This window comes from Oncorhynchus keta, chromosome 17, assembly GCF_023373465.1.
Source record: "Oncorhynchus keta strain PuntledgeMale-10-30-2019 chromosome 17, Oket_V2, whole genome shotgun sequence".
NCBI lineage: Eukaryota > Metazoa > Chordata > Actinopteri > Salmoniformes > Salmonidae > Oncorhynchus > Oncorhynchus keta.
The window spans coordinates 17,891,689-17,911,745 of record NC_068437.1 but is presented as its reverse complement, the minus strand read 5'-3'; the positions used below and the strand labels follow the sequence as shown (position 1 = coordinate 17,911,745).

General features: G+C 42.3%; 3 protein-coding genes across 6 annotated transcripts in view; 2 read left to right on the top strand and 1 right to left on the bottom strand.

Moving 5' to 3' along the window:
- The first annotated feature begins 386 nt into the window (after positions 1 to 386).
- Positions 387 to 6,008, top strand: LOC118396543 (interleukin-1 receptor-associated kinase 4-like). Its single transcript, XM_035790802.2, has 12 exons — positions 387 to 549; positions 648 to 809; positions 957 to 1,102; positions 1,248 to 1,433; positions 1,779 to 1,939; positions 2,071 to 2,135; positions 2,482 to 2,596; positions 2,729 to 2,838; positions 2,974 to 3,160; positions 4,974 to 5,036; positions 5,387 to 5,545; positions 5,734 to 6,008. Exons 2-12 carry the CDS (start codon positions 649 to 651, stop codon positions 5,803 to 5,805), a joined length of 1,425 nt encoding a protein of 474 aa, XP_035646695.1. The 5' UTR covers positions 387 to 549; position 648; the 3' UTR covers positions 5,806 to 6,008.
- Positions 6,009 to 6,010: 2 nt separating this feature from the next.
- On the bottom strand, positions 6,011 to 16,483 carry LOC118396544 (twinfilin-1-like). The gene is made up of 9 exons (XM_035790803.2): positions 16,344 to 16,483; positions 14,876 to 14,956; positions 14,488 to 14,666; positions 11,157 to 11,252; positions 10,735 to 10,839; positions 8,336 to 8,461; positions 7,778 to 7,928; positions 7,448 to 7,569; positions 6,011 to 7,139 (listed from the first exon to the last, which is right to left on the bottom strand). The coding sequence occupies exons 1-9, from the start codon at positions 16,366 to 16,368 to the stop codon at positions 6,975 to 6,977; spliced, it is 1,050 nt and encodes a 349-aa protein (XP_035646696.1). The 5' UTR covers positions 16,369 to 16,483; the 3' UTR covers positions 6,011 to 6,974.
- Positions 16,484 to 17,200: 717 nt separating this feature from the next.
- The window catches only part of LOC118396541 (transmembrane protein 117-like), a 73,498-nt gene continuing 70,641 nt past the window's right edge, over positions 17,201 to 20,057 (top strand). For 2 of the 4 annotated variants that reach the window (XM_035790799.2, XM_052465636.1), the window contains exons 1-2: positions 17,201 to 17,625; positions 19,050 to 19,356. In XM_035790799.2, coding sequence (XP_035646692.1) covers positions 19,077 to 19,356 — 280 coding nt within the window. In that variant the 5' untranslated portion in view covers positions 17,201 to 17,625; positions 19,050 to 19,076. The remainder of the gene's footprint in view (positions 17,626 to 19,049; positions 19,357 to 20,057) is intronic. The other 2 variants (XM_035790800.2, XM_035790801.2) reach the window with 1 other exon arrangement.

Genomic DNA, 20,057 nt, shown 5'->3' with positions numbered 1-20,057 from the left:
GTTTTATATCTGTATGTTTGAAGCCTGAAATGTGGAAAAAGGTCGCAAAGTTCAAGGGGGCCGAATACTTTCGCAAGGCACTGTATATGAGAAGAGAGAATGATTATTCTCACTGACTCCGGAAGAGCAATTAAATCTCTGGCTGCCAAAGCGTGCACAGCATTCTGTCCTGGTTATTTCATTATAACTGTTGATGTATATGCGCCAGACCTCTAGACTTAATCACAACAGCATCTCGACTTGCATGCTTCCAAGGGTATTCTCAGATATAGGAATGGGGAAGACTACTATTTGGTGGAGAAGAATAACAGAGCTTTTAAACTCATTGGCAGATATAATTGTATCTCCAACATTTCCCACAAGAGGGCACTGTTGTTAATCTACAATACATGCTACAGCGATGACAAAAGTGGAACCATGTCACGTGGTACATTTTTTACACAAGGGAAGTTGCTCAATCTCGGGAACAAAAAAAAACATTTTTTTAGGGTACTTCAATGAACAAGGAAATAGATATATATAAAAACGATATCTAGATACGTTACCGAGGTAAGCGCCATGGATGACAATTGTAACGTTTGCCTTTTAAGTGTTTCCACATGATGGAAAAACACGACTGTAGAACATGTGTAATCCTTTTTTTTCAGGATGAGCAACACAATAACATCGGCTACATTTATTCGAAACCTCAACTATGGGGTTCGACGAAAACTGTCTGACTTATTGGACCCTCAAGACAGCTGGAAAGACGTTATTGTTTCAATACATAAACCCACAGGGGAGCCGAGGTACTCTCAGCAACATCTAAGGTAATGTGCCAATCAGCTACTTCTCTGACGGCAGTGTCGCCATCATAACAAATTGTAACCTTCTGTCAAGCCTGCATGATATTTTGTGACATGTTTTGGGTTGTTTCCCTTTTCTACTGCTCCATTCTGGAACTAAACTTCATATAGGCGATTTGAAGCAGTGGTTTTACAGGGAAGAAGTCCTACCATGGAGCTCCTGAATGACTGGGGGACATCTAACAGCACCGTGGGAGAGTTAGTGGACATTCTGATGAGCCACAGGTTAATGGCTGCAGCCAGTATTATTCTACCAGGTTGGGTACTACAGTAGGCAATATGCATTAGATCAAGGACTTTCTAGTATTTTGACTGCCTGTTCATCTCTGGTCTGGCCTTTGTGTGTATTTATTTCAACAGTGCCCCGTCATTATTTGTATCTAAATTCTATATTTTACCCAGATGCAATCAACAACCCCCGTCCAGCAGTCCCTCAGCCACCTGATTCTCCCAGAGACAAAGAGATGGTAGGCAACAGCGATGCTGCAACAAGACCCCTGGGGAGGACAGAGGCACAGACAAAGGAACAGCCACCACCAGACAGCACCTCGGAGCCACAGGAGGACCCGGAACCCAATGGCACTGCAGGTGACCTGCATATATTATTATTATATAAATGTGTTATAATCAGTGGAGGTGTACTGAATGCCCAGAACGTAGTGATACATGTGGTTATAGATTCTATATAGATTAGCCTTATAGGTTATTTTACTTGCGGTTTAATGAGACACATATGGTGACAGGATACTGTTATAGATTGTGTATAGTGAGATGAAATGTGTAAACTAGGCCTATTAGATTGAACTTGTTCAGTCGTGTGTGTCACAGTGCACACAACACCCAGTAGGTGGCAGCATATGTGCAGTGCTCAATAAACTATGATAACTGCACTAAGAATTATCCTCATGAACAGGTTTGTCCGTTGATCCTTAGGTTTTCTCAGGCTTTCTTTCCACGAGCTGAAGAAGATAACTGGTAATTTTGACGAGAGGCCAGTGAGTGACGGTGGGAGCAGACTTGGTGAGGGCGGCTTTGGAACGGTCTACAAAGGCCTCATCAATGGCAAACCTGTGGCAGTGAAGAAACTACACTCAGTAGGTGTTAATTGTTCTCTCTGGCACTAACACCTTATTGTTTGTTCCGTGTGCGAGTCGAGTTGTTGTCCATATTTGATTATCCAGCACATTCTCAATGGTGACTAAAACTTCTGTCACCTTCTTTTTAGATGGAAGACATCTCACTTGAAGAGCTGAGCGTTCAGTTCATTCAAGAGGTCCAAACTCTTATGGTGTAGGTGTTTATTTTCTGCTCGTCCGTTGTTGTTTTGTGAGGAGTCCTTGTACGCTAGCTGACCTGCTGTCGGACCACGTCATTACACCTCTATTCCATTAATGGAATCAATAGCTTGCGTGTGCTCAATATCTCACAATCAGAGAACACATCTACCTCCTATGTCTCCGCTAACAAACAATCAACAGAGAAATGTCCCGAGCGACCTATATCTTAGAGTGGGACTTTACTTAGGAACTCTCCAGAGATTGGTTTTTAGATTGAGTAGATTTGATTTACCTTCAACTCTTTAACATTGAAAGAACAGGCCACTGTTTGTCTGATAAGAGCCCTCTTATTTTCACAGGTTGAAACACGAAAACCTAGTAGACATGGTTGGCTTTTCCCGTGATGGCCATCACCCCTGTTTGGTGTATGCTTACATGTCCAATGGTTCATTGCTAGATCGTCTGGCTTGCTTGGTAAGCATACATATCCGCCTGGCATCTCCCTTCACTTTATTTATACAGAACCGTTGAGATAAATATAGATTTTTAGCAAGAGAGACCTTTTACATGTACTTTGTCTTTGTGACTATATTTATTTCATTGTAGGATGGTAGCCCTCCTCTTTCCTGGCACAGGAGATGTTTGATCGCTGTGGGAACGGCCAGAGGCTTAGATTATCTGCACAGCAACCACCATGTCCACAGAGATGTCAAGAGGTAACTGTGGACATTTTCTATAATGCATTTCCCATGGCACTTTATCATATTTTAGACATTTTAATCATGGACGGACAACCTTGTCATATCAGTCTCAATGTTATTAATGAGTGCTAAATCATTTCTATCTGGCAGTGGTAATATTTTGCTGGATGAATTACTTGTGCCGAAGATCTCCGATTTTGGGCTGACCCGAGCCTCAGCCACGCGATCGTCGGCGACAGTGATGACAGAGAGGATTGTGGGTACAACAGCATACATGGCAAATGAGGCACTCAGGGGCGAGATCACTCCTAAATCTGACATCTACAGTTTTGGAGTGGTGAGTTGTTCTTTACAGCTACACAAATGTATGGAACTAACACAATGCACAGACGTTATACAATACAATGTGACATCCACACCGCATTGATTTGATGATTAGCAACACCACATGGCAAGTGGAATTGACCCTTTGCTAAGCCCCACCCCAGAATATTGGGCAACCAATGGATAGCAACTGTCACCAAGTCCGACACCTCGCATGAAAGCCAGTGAGGGCTATGGAAAAATAGTTTTCTAAAAAAAAATGTATGTTTAAATGGAGTGTTTTTCAAATCCGAAATTATACTTTTGTTACATTGTTTGCTAGCTCAGCTGGTTAGCTATCTCTGTCTCAAAGAATCCTCCATGTGCAGCTATTACAGCCTTGCAGACCTTTGGCATTCTAGTTGTATTTTTGTTTTAGGTAATCTGAAGACATTTCACCCCATGCTTCCTGAAGCAACTCCCATAAACTGGATTGACTTGATGGGCACTTCTTACAGTCAAGCTGCTCCCACAACAGCTCAATAGGGTTGAGATCCGGTGACTGTGCTGGCCACTCCATTATAGACAGAATACCAGCTGACTGCTTCTTCCCTAAATAGTTCTTGCATAGTTGGGAGCTGTTCTTTGGGTCATTGTCCTGTTGTAGGAGGAAATTGGCTCCAATTAAGCGCCGTCCGCATGGCGTTGCAAAATGGAATGATTTCCTTCCTTCTGCAAAATCCCTTTTACCCTGTACAAATCTCCCACTTTACCACCACCAAAGCACCCCCAGACCATCACATTGCCTCCAACATGCTTGACAGATGGCGTCAATCACTCCTCCAGCGTCTTTTCATTTGATCTACATCTCACAAATGTTCTTCTTTGTGATCCGAACACCTCAAACTTAGATTTGTCTGTCCATAACACTTTTTTCCAATCTTCCTCTGTCCAGTGTCTGTGTTCTTTTGCCCCTCTTAATCTTTTCTGTTTATTGGCCAGTTTATTGGCCAATTATAATGACAGTCCACCATAACATACCCAAGAGTTTCCTGATTAGCAAGGGGTAGTCTGTGTTTCATTTCATTGTGTATTAGAAACACAGTTTGAGATCATTGTTAGGGGATTTTGCGAGTGTTTGAATGGGGAATTGGGCTGCCCAGGAAAATGTTGTCCGAGGTTGTAACAGTAACCAAGAAGGGCTTAGCGAAGGGTCAATTTTGGCAGCACCTCATGTGGCTACACCACACCATTATGACAAACAGGTAAAGTGTTAGTTTCCTTTCTCACCATCACTTTAAAGACCTAAATAGAGCCTAGAAGATACAGCGACAAGAATATTGAATTTATTGAGAAACTGCAACGTAAGTAAAACTCATGAAATGGAATTGTCAGTTCAGCAGTTTACCTCAGTGCCAGACTCCAAAAACTACTGACACACACATAATTATCGGACCCGTAAGTCAGAATCATGCACCTTTGCCAGTCTACCAGCCAATCAATTACACAATGAAATATCATTAAAGGTTGCACCACAATGATACATTAAAAAAACATGTAGGCAAATGTTTATTTAGGCTAATAATGGAAAGTGTGGGAACAGTACTGTATGACATAAATGACCTTCTCTAATGTCAGCAGTCTAATATGAGGTCAGGTCATCTGTGTGTTGAACCTGGTCATAAACCAACAGCTACTGTCTTGTGTTCAGCCTGACAGCCCTGGGAACAGTATCTTCAATATAGCATACTTTATTATTAGTGGAGAGTTATATATATATATAATATATAGAGGCCTGTTGTTAGCTGGAGCCAAGTGGTTCATCTTAAGGTTTCTGTCATCTACAGGTGTTGCTAGAAATATTGTCTGGACTCCCGCCAGTCGATGAAAACCGTGATCCCAAGTTCCTGGTGAGCAAAGCAGCACAATGGAATCTTTCTCTATACTCTTCAGACTTCACCATCCCCCAATACAGTACACATGAATGCATGTTATCTAAAGAAAAGGATTTACTATACAGTATCAATCAAAAAGTCTGTTATTTGTGCAGCAAATACTTACTAACCTTCTACTCTTTGCTCCCGGTGGAACATAAGGCCACATTTGTAGATTATAGATGGCAGTGCTCTACTTCTCTGGTCTGCCAGTGTAGTTACCACTGCAGGCAGTGGCTGATGGCTGTGTGTGTTTCAGCGATTTGTTACGACTGTTATGATTTATGGCTGTTATCATTTGTTATGACTTATTATGGCTGTTATAGATGGAGATGAAAGATGAGATTGATGAGGAGGAGATGGCCCTGGAGGACTTTGTGGACAAGAAGATGACAGACTGGGACCTGCCATTGGTGGAGAGGACCTACTTCTTAGCGAGCGACTGTCTCAGTGACAAGAAGAACAAACGGCCACTAATGGAAGAGGTGTGTGATGCCATTACAGTTGGTAGCTCTTTGGTTTACGGTACCGTTTCCACTGGTATGCAGTAGCAATGCGTCCTTTGTGGTGCTTAGCTGTTAGTGATCAACACAATCGCTTACTAGCTGGGAGCCAATGCTTACTACTAGCTGCTTATGGTCTGTATCACACTGAAATGTCAATATTTCAATAGGTCCTGACAGAGCTTGAAGATGTTGTCAAAAGCATTTCACTGGAACAGCTGGGACCCCAGAGTGAAGCATAGACAACAGGAAGAACGACTATCCCTCACTCATTTTCCTTAAGTTTACTTTGCTGAAGAAAAGGACCAAACATGTTGCACCAGTCTTTTGTATTTTTTGCCAAAATAATATATTTTCCATCTTTGTTGAATTGCTTGATATGTACTGTAAGTATATCATTGGACAAGTAGATGTAATTTCAAAAATAAATATAGGCTATTCAGTATGTGTGATTTAAATATTTTTATTTTCCTTTTTAAAAATTAACTTAAGACCAAACACGACACTTCTCATGAGAAGGTATTCCCTTGTCCAAATATGAGGTGTTAAACTAGTGGTTTGCCTTACAATAATCAGTAGACAAGTGACTGTGGCAGAAACAAATTCCATTTGATATCCCCTTTCCAGTCTCTGGGACTCTCACCTTGCATGCACACAATATGCAACTTAGCTTCCTCTGAAGGAGTAATCTGAGATGCATCAATAATGTGAAATACTGGAAGCCCCTGTTGTCTCTGTCACTTGACCCTCGTTGACACTAGATAGATGATCAGTACAGACAAGACCTTTAAATCACATGTATGTACAGCACTTGCATAGAAAAGTACATTTCACAGCAGATGTGTTTTATGTAAACCACAATTATATCAAAAACAATTTCCAATATAAAAAATAAACTGCACAAAAAAAATGAAGAATGATGTGAGCAAATATGATATTTTTGTGGGGGGGGGTTAGACCTCTTCATAGCTGTGCACACATAGCGATGGAGACGTCTCAACTTTGGGGACAGGAAACGCATAACAAATTGACCTACTGTAAGAGGAATGCAAGCATGTGAACAACTCATGGAGGGTTCGTCACATTGGCACAAATTCACATTAGTTGCACTAGCATATTTTTGTCTCAGCAACAACAGTGTAAAAACCTTTCCTAGTCAACTTGTTCTAACCTCTGAATAGCTCAGTAAAATACTTTGCGAATAAATGCAGTTACGCCCTCATAGAACTTTCAATTTGACAGGCTACAAATGGACATTCTCAAGTGTGTGTCTCAGCTAAGTTGGCCTTTGGAGTGCATAGTTCAGTCTCTGGATGGGCTTTAAGGTTGCGTCAAATAAGCTTTCCCTCCATGATCACTTGGAATGTTCCATTATGGAGCATGTGTGTGTGTGTGGGGGGGTGATGTTCGTTTAGTTCTCTTCTCCATCTCCAGGTGGTCTGGTGATGCGGTGTCCGCCCCTCTTCCCGGCAGGTCCCTTGGGCTTGGCGAAGGCCTGCTTGTGTGCATGCTGCTTGGGATGGACCTCCTCATACAGGAAGTCACCAGTCAGCTCATCCCCATTGTCTATCTCCAGCTGTGGACAGTCAAACACATGAATAGTGCAGAGTTGGACTGTTAACAAAACCAGGGTTGAAGTCAATTCAGGAAGTAAACTGAAATTCCAATTCCAAATTGAAACACTGAGGAAAATTAGAATAGGAGTGTCAATATACTTCATGAATTTAAATGTAATTATCCCAAAAAACCTGAACCTACTGATACTTTCCTGAACCCTAAGAAAGATCCTCTCCAAATAAACACAGAGAACACTTAAATGTTACTAACACTTTGTATTGGTTGTGTTACAATTCTAATAAAATAGCTTGGCCTTTTGGTCCTTACCTTCTTCAAAATGTCAATTTGCATGTTATTTTCAACCAAGTCCACCAGGGGATTTTTACAGCTAGAATAGAGCATCCTCTCTTTGATGCTACACTTGTACCCCGGCATGGAATAAATGAACACTGCAGAAGAGAAAACAACAATGGAAGATGTCCCATCACAATCAAGAGATATAGAACTTTGTGAAATATAAAAATAAAAAAAAGATTAACTTCAGTGAAATATGAAAGATTTAAGTCATGACCGCTTGGGTGTGTTAAGTTGCTTACAATTCTGTTGTGTTTCTCTGTGAAAAGAAATGACGTAACATTTTTTATATATTTTTTTTACCAGCGGACTCCAGGTAGTCTCCCTCGTGGGAATGTTTGTAGCGGAAGAAGTGATAGCGTGCCGACTCAGTGGGGATCCTCTTGGGCAGATCTTTCACCTCGGTCGGTTCAGTGTTAGACAACCTAATGAGCTCGTTGGGAAAGTCGATTTCCTATTGAAATGAAACCATTATGAATTAACCAGATATGACAGTTGGAAAATGACCCTCTAATAAAGTGTCATTTCAGTTGTGTGTGATTTATCGAATAGCTCTTTTGATAACCTGCTCATTATGACTTTAGAGAAAGAGGAGCGAGAACCAGGCAGTGCCAGCTCAAAGTGTCACAATTATGCCTTTGTCCCCAAATCAGATCTTGTGACACCAGCCCTTGAATTTCAATGAGGAGAGTTGACAATGACGCTTTGGTCAAAAGGAGAACCACATTGTACAGTTCAATAAAACTCCCGACTCCAAAATTCCTTGGTCATTCTGAAGGGAATCCTGAGTATAAAGAAGGAACAGAACTTGTTCTCAACGGACTCACCTGGAAAAGCGACTGAGGGGGAAGAAGGACTTACAAGTTGTACGTAGTTGACTCGTTTGTCCTTGAATCTTTCCAGCGCCTCGACAGCGTCTCCATGTATGGGGAAGGCCACTCCCTGCAGTGTCTGCTGCTTGGTGTCCACACTGATGTCAGTCTGCACCTGAACACACAGCACAGAGAAAACTGTACAGTTCTGTTCAATTGCTTTGGTGCAATTTTCACAACTTAGTACAAAACTGTAAACAAGACGATCAAAAAAAAGTAGTTTCAAAACTACGCACATTTTCAATTGACACAATCATAATCACTTGTTGACACAACTTAAAATCTGTGTTCTCTAAACATGTTTCACATCACAAAGCTTGTTCATATAAAGTAATTGCCTTTCACAATGCAATGCTCACTATTGGCATGATTCTCTTCGCATTTGTTAAAATACGTTTTACTATTACTTAATCAGACTACTATAGATTTTAAACTGGTCTACTACACGTTTTGAGAACTACATCATGAAAATGTCTGTAAAGTAGAAACAAAGTACGATATATAACTACTATAATGATGACGAGACAGATTTGACTTCAAAGCAAGTTTTAAAAATCTGAGATGGTCACTGTCCAATGAATTATGGTGCTCACTGGATCTTGCTTCTTTTGCTATTGGATTAACTGGTTGAAAACAACACAAACACATTCAGAAGATGTTGTGTTTTGGTGATTAAATCAATGTTCATGGTATTTCCCGGTAAACGTATATTTTGGATCAATGGTTATGTGGTGAAAGACGTCTTCAAACACTGTACTAAGAGTTTAGAAAATTCACCGCACTTGTGAAGACGGCACGACATTGACTGAAAAAACTAAAACAACTTTACCTTAGTCAACACGCAGCCCACTAGTAGCGCAAGTGGTTCAATCAATATTATCATTTAACCAGGAAGTCCCTTAGAGATCATAAGATCTCTTTCCTAAGGAAGACGAGGCCACCTTAAAATTAATATCAAGCAAATACCAGGCAAAAATAATATAGAACATTCATCCCCTCTCAAATTCTCCACATCGGGGATAATGACTCATGTGGCTGATATTTCTATATGTTGGCAGGAGAGACTGGAGGGATGAGGCACTTCCTCTAAATCACCTGAAAGACTGGAAATGGATTATACTGATGGATGGCCTCTATTTTTAGTGCTCTGTTTGTTCTCTTTGAATGAACAGCTGTCAGTTGTATACACATGATTGAGCAGCACATGCGGTGCACCCACCTCATGTACCAAAAGGATTGTGGGTTTTATCCAACTACTTAGTCAAGGCAGTCTCCCTCTCGCTCTCCAGGCACATTTCAAAGCCACTTTCCTCCCACACAGATTAATGTTGGTATTATCTTCCTTCAACAACTGGGAGAAATACTACCCTTACTTCCTGTTTTCTCCCTTCTAGCTTTTTACTGGCTGTATTTAGGAGCGTGACGAACTGCTTCTCAGACTAATTCCTTTTATGGAGTTGGAGACAAGTCTTGTGACAGACAGGGTGAACTCTGCACAGCAATAATGTTGTTTTCTCTTTAAAGAACACTCGCCGTGGTTTGAGTTGAGGCCGAGCTTTTCAAAATAGACGCACAGGTTACTATGTGTTACTTATTTTTGGTTAATCACATTTTATAATCGAAACACCAGACAAAAGCGCACTTAACTAGCATCGTCATCATTAGTGGCAAGTAAAGCATCGGGCTATCACATAGCAGTGTAAACCCCAATCTTATCAGTGGGGCCAAGCACAGGCACAGTGGTGTGACCTTGACCAAGTGCTCTCCCATGCAGAATCAATGCAAAGTATTGAATGATCATTCATCATCAACATTCAAGGGTGGCCCCTCATATAGGCTGACGAACGACATTTTAGTGCAAGACCTGTGCTTCAGTGAGACAACATCTATGCTTACAATGCATCATGACATTTCTGTCAAAAACAACCCATTTATAAACCTGAGTCTCGACCCATACGGGACTAATAGTCATATCTGCCAACATCCTGCAGTTCCAACGCATCAGCACCTTTCCAGTGACTCTTCGCGCCAGGTCGGCATTATGCACCACTGTATTGCTGACATTGTGGGAAGGGGAAGGGAGGGGTATCACCAGCCGTCATTAATATTCAACACGGTGTCTTTTGGATTGGACACAATGAAAAGCAGATGTGCAGGGGCTCCGTCTGTGAATTGTCCTGAGTGGTCAGAACCACTCATTTCATAAGCTTTAACTTCCTTCCATATTAAGGCAGGTTTGCATACAATACATGTCTTAGTTGAAAGAAAAGGTTTGAATCCACACCCATTTAACACTTTAAACCAACAAAACAACTTTTACACAGAATGACTTTTAAACATCAGAGGAAGTGTGAATACCGTTCTCTCTGCGTGAGTGTGTGTGCGTACCTCACTGAGTTTGATCCGCCTCAGTTCCTCCTCGGCAGCAGTGAGTGGTAGCGGTGCTGCCTCGGCCACCAGGTACTTCTTGTAGCCCCTCAAAGACATGTCCTCCTGGGGGATCGGGGAGAGTGGACCACATACCAGTTAGCCATCTACATACACAACTACTATACATGTACAATACATATTTAACAATACTCGACCCTCCATCTTATATATGTGTGATAATGTGAATGCCAAATTACTGACAAGCTTTTTAAAGCAATCTCACACTGGAACGTTGTTCAATGTTTATGCCCCCGCTTGAGCAGGGAAGAAAAAGGACACCTCCGATTACAATAACCGTTGAATGGCAAAGCAGACGGCAAATCAGCTCCTCGGAGTAAGAGGATTTCACAAGCCAATCTCACACAGACAATCTAACCAACCTTTGTGGTGCCGAAGAGCTCATCTTTGATTAGTCCTCCGCCAAATTCTTTCTTCACTGTGGCCCTGGTAGCAGCGTATAACATCTTATGTCGCACCTGTTTGAAATAGAATGTGTTAGCGAACACACCAAGGGGTACTGGAAAAGCAGCCTCTTAACATGCATCTATTCCATCCCCTTTCTATTTCATCAATGAATTGCAGTGATTTTACTCTTGTTGTTCAAACACAATTCTTTATTCTTTTCTTGCTAACTCAACACATGCTTCCATTCTTTTTCCATGGGATAGCTAACTGTGCCTGGATCAGCACCAGATGAACACAGCCCATTTGGGATGTTCCAGTCTTAGAACATTTACATTTACATTTAAGTCATTTAGCAGACGCTCTTATCCAGAGCGACTTACAAATTGGTGCATTCACCTTATGACATCCAGTGGAACAGCCACTTTACAATAGTGCATCTAAATCTTTTAGGGGGGGGGAGAACATGTGCTTTGTGTGTTTTGAAACCTCTGCAGATTTCCAGACATGCCTGGACCCGTGGCACGCCGCCTCCGGATAGTGGGTAGGAATGTCGAGCCCTGCCCGGTCTGTTAGAATAGGATGCTATGCTAGTCTATACACTCTCTCTACCACAGCATTTATCCTCCTGTCCCTGCAACATTCCTCAGTCTTAATTGAACCACTTCATTCAATCAGGTAGAGCTCAATTTCTTTCATTCTCTGTTGTTGGGTTCTGAGAATATGAATTATACTTATTCATGTCACTGAGGGAGTGCTGAGGTTTAGAAGTGAATGGTTATAGGAGGAAGGTATATAGTGTGTGCAACTAATTGAATGCAGCTGTATTGACCGTCTTGGAAGACGCTTTCAAAGTGTCCGTTGAGTTTATTACTCTGAGAATGAGAACCAAGTCAGTACATCAATTTGCAACAGTTGTGATGTTACCTGCATAAAGAGCAGGCCAAAAGCTAAAATGTCCCATTTGCACTACACTACAGCTAAACTACACATAGGCTAACAAATAGTTGAGCATTAATGGCTGGAATGACCAATTATGCTCTTTTGTGTGTTATAGCTGATTTTAACCACCATTTCCTATGACCAAAAATAACTTCTGGACATCAGAACAGCGATCACTAACCTCAATTTGATTGAAGTTTTCTACTCACAACGAGTCAGCGACACAGGACATACTGCTCACTCCGGTCCAGACCCTAATCCCCGACATTTTCAACCTGTCCCTGACCAAGTCTGTAATACCTACATGTTTGAAGCAGATCAAGGACACTAAGATAACCTGCCTAAATTATTACCAACCCGTAAAACTCACGTCTGCAGTCATGAAGTGCTTTGAAAGGCTGGTCATGGCTCACAACACCTTTATCCCAGAAACCCTAGACCCACTCCATTTTGCATACCACGCCAACAGATCCACAGATGACACAATCTCCAATGCACGCCACACTGCCCTTTCCCACCTGGACAAAAGGAACACCTACATGAGAACGCTATCATTAACTACAGCTCAGCATTCAACACCATAGTGCCCACAAGTCTCATCACTAAGCTATGGAACCTGGGACTAAACACCTCCCTCTGCAACTGGATCCTGGACTTCCTGACAGGCCACCCCCAGGTGGTAAGGGTAGGCAAAAACAAATCTGCCATGCTGATCCTTAAGACCGGCCCCTCAGGGGTCCATTTCCCCTCAGGGGTCTATTTCCATTGACCCCCCCGCCCCCCTTTTTTTACACTGTTGCTACACTGTTTATTATCGACGCAAAGTCACTTTACCTCTACCTACATGTACATATTACCTCAATTACCTCAACTACCCGGTGCCCCCGCACATTGACTCTGTACCCGTAAAGCCTCATTACTGTTATTTTATTGTTGCTCATTAATAATTTTCTCTTTTTCTTGTTTACTTCAGTTAATTTAGTAAATACTTTATTTTTTTTACCCCATTTTTCTCCCCAATTTCGTGGGATCCAATTGTTAGTAGCTACAATATTGTCTCATCGCTACAACTCCCGTATGGGCTCGGGAGAGATGAATGTTGAAAGTCATGCGTCCTCCGATACACAACCCAACCAAGCCGGACTGCTTCTTAACACGGCACGCATCCAACCCGGAAACCAGCCGCACCAATGTGTCGGAGGAAACACCGTGCACCTGGCAACCTTGGTTAGGGTGCACTGCGCCCGGACCGCCACAGGAGTCGCTGGTGCGCGATGAGACAAGGATATCCCCACCGGCCAAACCCTCCCTAACCCGGACGACGCTATGCCAATTGTGCGTCGCCCCACGGACCTCCCGGTCGCGGCCGGTTACGACAGAGCCTGGGCGCGAACCCAGAGTCTCTGGTGGCACAGCTGGCGCTGCAGTACAGCGCCCTTAACGACTGAGTCACCCGGAAGGCCCTAGTAAATAATTTCTTAACACTTATTTTTACTTAAAACTGAATTGTTGGATAAGGGCTTGTAAGTAAGAATGTCACTGTAAGGTCTACTACACCTGCTGTATTCGGCGCATGTGACAAACACAATTTGATTTGGTCTTGGAATGGCAACTGCTTGGCATCTGACCGCAAGGTGCTACAGAGGGTAGTGTGTAAGGCCCAATACATTACTGGGGCCAAGCTCTCTGCCATCTAGGACCTCTATACTAGGCGGTGTCAGAGGAAGGCCCTACAAATTGTCAAAGACTCCAGCCATCCAAGTCATAGACGGTTCTCTCTGCTACCGCACGGCAAGCAGTACCAATACACCAAGACTGGAACCAACAGGACACTGAACAGCTCCTACCCCCAAGCAATGACTGCTAAATAGTTAGTAAAATAGTTCAAATAGCTACCTGGGCTATCCGTATTAACCCTTTTTGCACCAACTTGTTTTACTCATCACATATGCTGCTGCTAATATTTATTATCCATCCTGTTGCTTAGTCATTTTATTCCTAGTTATTTGCACATATCTACCTCAATTACCTCAACTCTGTACTGGTACCCCGTGTATACGGCCAAGTTATTGTTAATTATTACATTATTACTTTTTAAAATGTATTTTCTATCTCTCTGCATTGTTGGGAAGGGCCCATAAGTATACACTGTTAGTCTACACCTGTCGTTTATGAAGCATGTGACAAATAATATATTTTTTTACAAGTAAGCTATTCTACACAAAATAAATCTGCTCAGAGGCTGCGTTGTCACTGTGAGCATGTAAAGGGAGACCTGTGTCATTGACACAACTGTGCCACATAATTTGCAGAGGGAACTTATGTTAACAGGGAAGTTGACGTCTCTGTGTCAGGTGACTTGCTTACAGGAGAATGGTCAGGTGACCAGGCCAGGAAGATCCACTCGTAGCCCTGGTTGTTGGAGGAGTCCAGTCGGTACAGGATATAAGATGGCAGGTGGTCCTCTAGTAGAGGCAGGACTAACGAGTCGTACTCTTGGTCCCATGTCTTTGATGCTTGCCTGGTCACGCCCAAAGCAAGTTGCTCTGCAACACAAATTCAGTAGTTGCGCATTCAAAGTGAAAACGTAATATTGGTGTATTAAATCTGTTGGGCTTTCCTAAATCATGGTAACTGTTTTTTCTTCTGAAAATGATCTGAAATATAGGCCTACCCTTGAAAGAAACAACCTTCGTGGCAAACTTTGGATCTGTTTATTTATGATCAAATTGGTGGAAAAATAAACATTTCTTACCATCCTCAATCACAATCTTTAGGAGTCGATATTGGTTTCCACTCCTTGCACTGGCAAAGACATCCTTCACATCGTTACCAGCTGGAAAAAACAGATGTTAAGTGAGTTTGTTTCTTGCAATTATGGGAAGAAGCCTCTACTGAAATCTAGGACACCATCCTAGTACTGGCCTATCCCTCACATAAGACCATACAGAGAACATAGGATGCAACGTAGGATGAATGCATACGAACTTAAGCATTCTCCTTCCCCAGAGTTAAGCCGATCACAGACTGGATCACACCACTACTATTTAGATGGACATGGTCAAGGTTACCATATACACCTGTTTTGTGAACAGGATCCTCAGGCACCCATGTTGTGAAAACTACATTAATGTCACACACAACACCATCTAACGTTACCTGTTTAAGTAGCCTATCACTTGCATAAATAATTCAATACCTGTGCAAATGAAAATGAACAAATATTGATACACTATATATACAAAAGTATGTGGACACCCCTTCAAATGAGTGGATTGGGCTGTTTCAGCCACACCTGTTGATGAGAGATGAACCCTGCCATGCAATCTCCATAGACAAACTGTTGCAGTAGAAAGGCTTTACTGAAGGGCTCAGTGAATTTCAACATGGCACCGTCATAGGATGTTCGTCAAATGTCTGTTGTGATTGTGAAGTGGAAACATCTAGGAGCAACAACAGCCCAGCCATGAATAGGTAGGCCACACAAGCTCACAGAAAAGGTCCTCTGAGTGCTGAAGTGGTAAAAATCGTCACCTTTGGGATGAAATGGAATGCCGACTGCGAGCCAGGCCTAATTGCCCAACATCAGTAATACTTGTGGCTGAATGGAAGCAAGTTCCAGCAGCAATGTTCCAACATCTAGTGGAAAGCCTTCCCAGAAGAGTGGAGGCTGTTATAGTAGCAAAGGGGAGAACAACTCCATATTAATGCCCATGATTTTGGAATCAGATGTGTGATGAACAGGTGTCCACATGCACTACATGACCAAAAGCATCTTTCATTGGGTTGAAAGCATTCAGATAATTTGGTGTAGGCTGTGAGTGAGCTCATTTTCTATTTGAAAGTGCGTCTGAAAGGTTCAGGTTGCGGCTGTCTGGACCATTTTACATTTGAACGCCAACTGTTTCAATGAAGGCGTTGCCCGAGCCAAAATGACCAGCTTGAAAAACATGTTTATTTTTCGCTTGAGCAGAGGCTGGAGCAGATATGGCTGGCCATTGTTTTTGGACATATTGCTACTGCTGCTACTTCTTAGCAGAGAATCAAATCAATAATCACAGATGGCTCGCTTACGTTAACTGGCTAGCTACAGTTGCTGCTTACAGGAATCGGCACTTCAAATGAGCTTGCTCTAACATCAATTAAAAACAGATTTTCAATTGAGATATATACAGTTCAAACATGCCAAGAAAGCAACAACAGAATGTAACTGAAATAGGTACCCTGTATGCCCGTTTGGTGGGACATTTTGTCTTTTTATCGTAAGAAAGGAAGATGACGGAGAGAACCAAGCCAGGGTAAGGAAGTAGGAAGCTGACTAAAGTAACTTCATATGTCGTCATCATCAGCATGGTCACGTGGTTCAACATGTCACGATAAGACTTAAAACACACGATTGTATTTATTACGTTTCTGCATTATTCAAATGACAACAAAACAAACATATATATCTATATCTATATCTATATATGCTACAGTCTAGCTTGAGGGGCATGTCACATTTGTTACATTGTATCCTAGTAGCTGTAGATACGAGTCTACACATTTGGCCTATAATCAGTATCAGTAGGCTATTTCTTGGCAGTGGACAATAACTTTAACTATAAGTTACATTCAATTCAATTAGATGTAGGCTATATGAAGATGTATCACACATTGCAATGACTAAGAACTTTGTTACAGGCCCACATCTGTGATTTCCATATTTTTTTTGTAGGCTCAGTTATCTCATCCTAAAGCCTTGGCAGGGGACTGTAATATGTAGATGGATTCAATTGTTTAGCCTAAAGTTGACTTTGGAATTAAAAAGCATTATGCAATATTTAATATAATTGTGTTTTACTCCAATAGGCTATTGCAAATATTTGCCTTTTGTTGTGCAAATGATGTTTTGATTAATTCAAGTTGCGTCCTAGTGTAAACCTAGGAAATATTTTTCCTCTTTCGGTGATGTGAGGCCTGCTTAACACAACATCTGGAATGGTACAGTACCACGATACTTTTTTTCAAATGCTTCCTGTCTGCTGATTTCATCCCCTCCCCTCCTGATATAAATACAGATTTCATAAGGAAATAAATAAATATCGCATTAGGGAAATCACCCTGCCACCAGTGGAAGCTCAATGTGTTTGTTACATTGCAACGCACTGATAGTTTGCGCCAGTCGTTCAGATAGAAGCATATATCCATAGCGCGCCTCTCCAGCGTCATCACCACAGACAGAGACCAGTGCTGACAAAGCAGCGCCTCGCTGCCCTGCCCCGCCGCTGCATGGACAGCCAGCACAATGGCAGAGGATTTGGGGGGTGCCTCTGTTTTAGCAACAACAGGTCGCATAGATAATCCCGCCACAGCCGAGCCAGCCGTGTTTACCCTCTTGTAGTTACGACGATTAGAGCGCCGCTGTCGGCTCGCAGGGCTTGATGAGGGAGGAGAGAGAGTCGAGCGGGGCTTCTCGTCCTTACAATACCGATTGAGAGGGAAACGCAAAGCAGCGTGGAACGGGTAAGTGCGTGGCGTACGTGTGCGTGGCGTGCATGTAGACTATCCATATCAAAGTACAGGGGATGCTTTCTCATGAAATCTATATGTAGATGGCTTGCGCACACCATTATTGTGAAAGGGTTAGGTTTCAGTTGTGTAATCAGATAATTCCATTCGGGGTTGCTAAAGCATAGGGATCTAGTGTTATCTGAGATGGACTAGATCTGCCGTGACATTAGCAGACACACCACATCATCGTTGTTGTTGTGACGATGTGGAGATGCATGTGTTCATCGACTTAATGATTGAGCTCACATTAGAACCAGAAATAGCTAGAACGAGGGAGAGAAGGGGACACTTCAGTTATGGATCTCGTGTACTGAATTTCCTGTAGTTTTTATGTACATCCTTCTTATTGGTCAGTACAGCAGCAAGCATATTTCTTAAGGTGGTCCAGAAGAAAAACATGCTGCGTGGAAGGGGTGTGGATTTATTTGATTTATTCAGTGAGCAATCTACATCTCAGTCCTAATGATTGATAGAGGGATGCTTCACTCTGCCTCTTCTGATTAAAAGACCATCCACTGTGAGCTGAGCCATATAACACCAACAGCACCTAAGGTAGCACATTACAGCAAGACAAACATGATGCTGGTGAAATGTAATATCCACATAGCCCAGTTTGACACTGCTCTTAATCTGGGGCCTTACATGATCATACACATTCCCAGTGTGGATATTTGAGGAAACCGGGTCGGAGGCAGAAGAGGACAGATTTGGGAGCGCCCTGGAAAAGGCAAGGCAGTCAAGGGGTGGGTTAGTGGGTGAGTAAGTGATGAGGTGGAGTCCTGGAATGAATAATAGGCGACAGATTTATAAATACAGAGGGTTTACAGTCCTGCTGGGAACTGACCCAAGCACTGCCCGGCAGTGGAACCAAAATATCAGCATGATGGTGCTAAATCTGAGGGATGTGCAACTAAGCACTTAATGTGAGCTCCAAGAGACTTCCTTGTGTGACACTGTATTTTTACATGATCTAATTGATTGAGGGAAGGGTCTCTAGAGAACCTCTGAAATCAAAGGGCATCCCTGGCAAATGAATGGATTAGAAGAGAAATCTAAAATAAATGCAAATGGACACCATTTTGAGGAGTAGACGACCATGACGAAGCTCTGAGGCTGCACTGTTGAGCAGACTGATAGATGGGAGTTAGGACCTCTCCCTGACGTTTTTCTCAGATAATCTCAGTCTGGATGACGGACTGCTTGTCTGTCCTGCTCTTGGTATGATGATCACAGTACAGAATATTCTGAGTAGTCTGAATTTAGAATAATACCAATCTGGACAGATTTATCTGTTATTTCCTCTATAATCTCAGAAATGTTTCCATTGTAATCCACTGTGGATTTCACTCAGGCAATGATCTTCTCTCCCTCTTCAGGTGGACTGTGGCTTGGGGTCCTTCAAAATGGATATAGATCCCTGCTTCCGCTATTATTTCCAGCACCCATGGTCCCGTCTGTTCGTGGCCTACCTCGTCACCTTCTGCAACTTCCTCATCTTCGCCGAGGACCCTGTCTCCCACAGCCAGACGGAGGCTCACATGATCGTGGTGGGAAACTGCTTCTCCTTCATAGTGAACAAGTATCCTGGCGGAGGATGGAGCGTCCTGAAAGTCATGTCGTGGCTGATGGCCATTGTCACCGGAATGTTTGCCGGGAAGTTCATATTCCACCGCAGGCTCTTTGGTAAGTCATGCGCGCCTTAATGAAGAATGCAGCCCTACAAACTAGGGCTGTCCCAGACTAAAAACAAATCTTGGTCGACCGAGAGTTGTCTGTTCTTTCGACCAATAGATTGGTTGAAATTTGAAAACGTGTATTTTTCCATATATAGACACACCCTATGTTTGATTCTGCCATTAAGCTCCTGAAGTTGTCGGTAATAGGCTACACCAGCGGTCGGCAACCTTTTACATTTGGAGTGCCACGTTATCCTACTATTTCTACTGATCTGGTTCATCTACTGATGATTGCACATTTTGTAATATGCACATTTTTTGTGGAACAGTTTCATTTGATTTATAATAAAGTCTTCATATCTTGAAATCAATGTCATGTGGTTAATCAAAATTATATCTAAAGGAAAATTATATAAATCTAAAAGTCACTTCTATTGCCTTTGCCAATATGTAAAAATAGCTCAAATAAAAACATTTGCAGCCCGCAGGTAAAAACATATCCTATTCATCACATTGGCTACAGCTAACTTGCAACATTGTATAAAATATTCTGGGCCCTCAGAGTTTCCGTAAACTATTTGCGTAAGAGATAAGAAGTAATCAGGTAGACCTTTTTTTTTATGACATTTCCACCGGATCAGAGCATGACATTTCCCCCCTTTTCCTGCTGAGTCGTTATCTAAAGAGAGAGAGCTGGAAATATTTTTC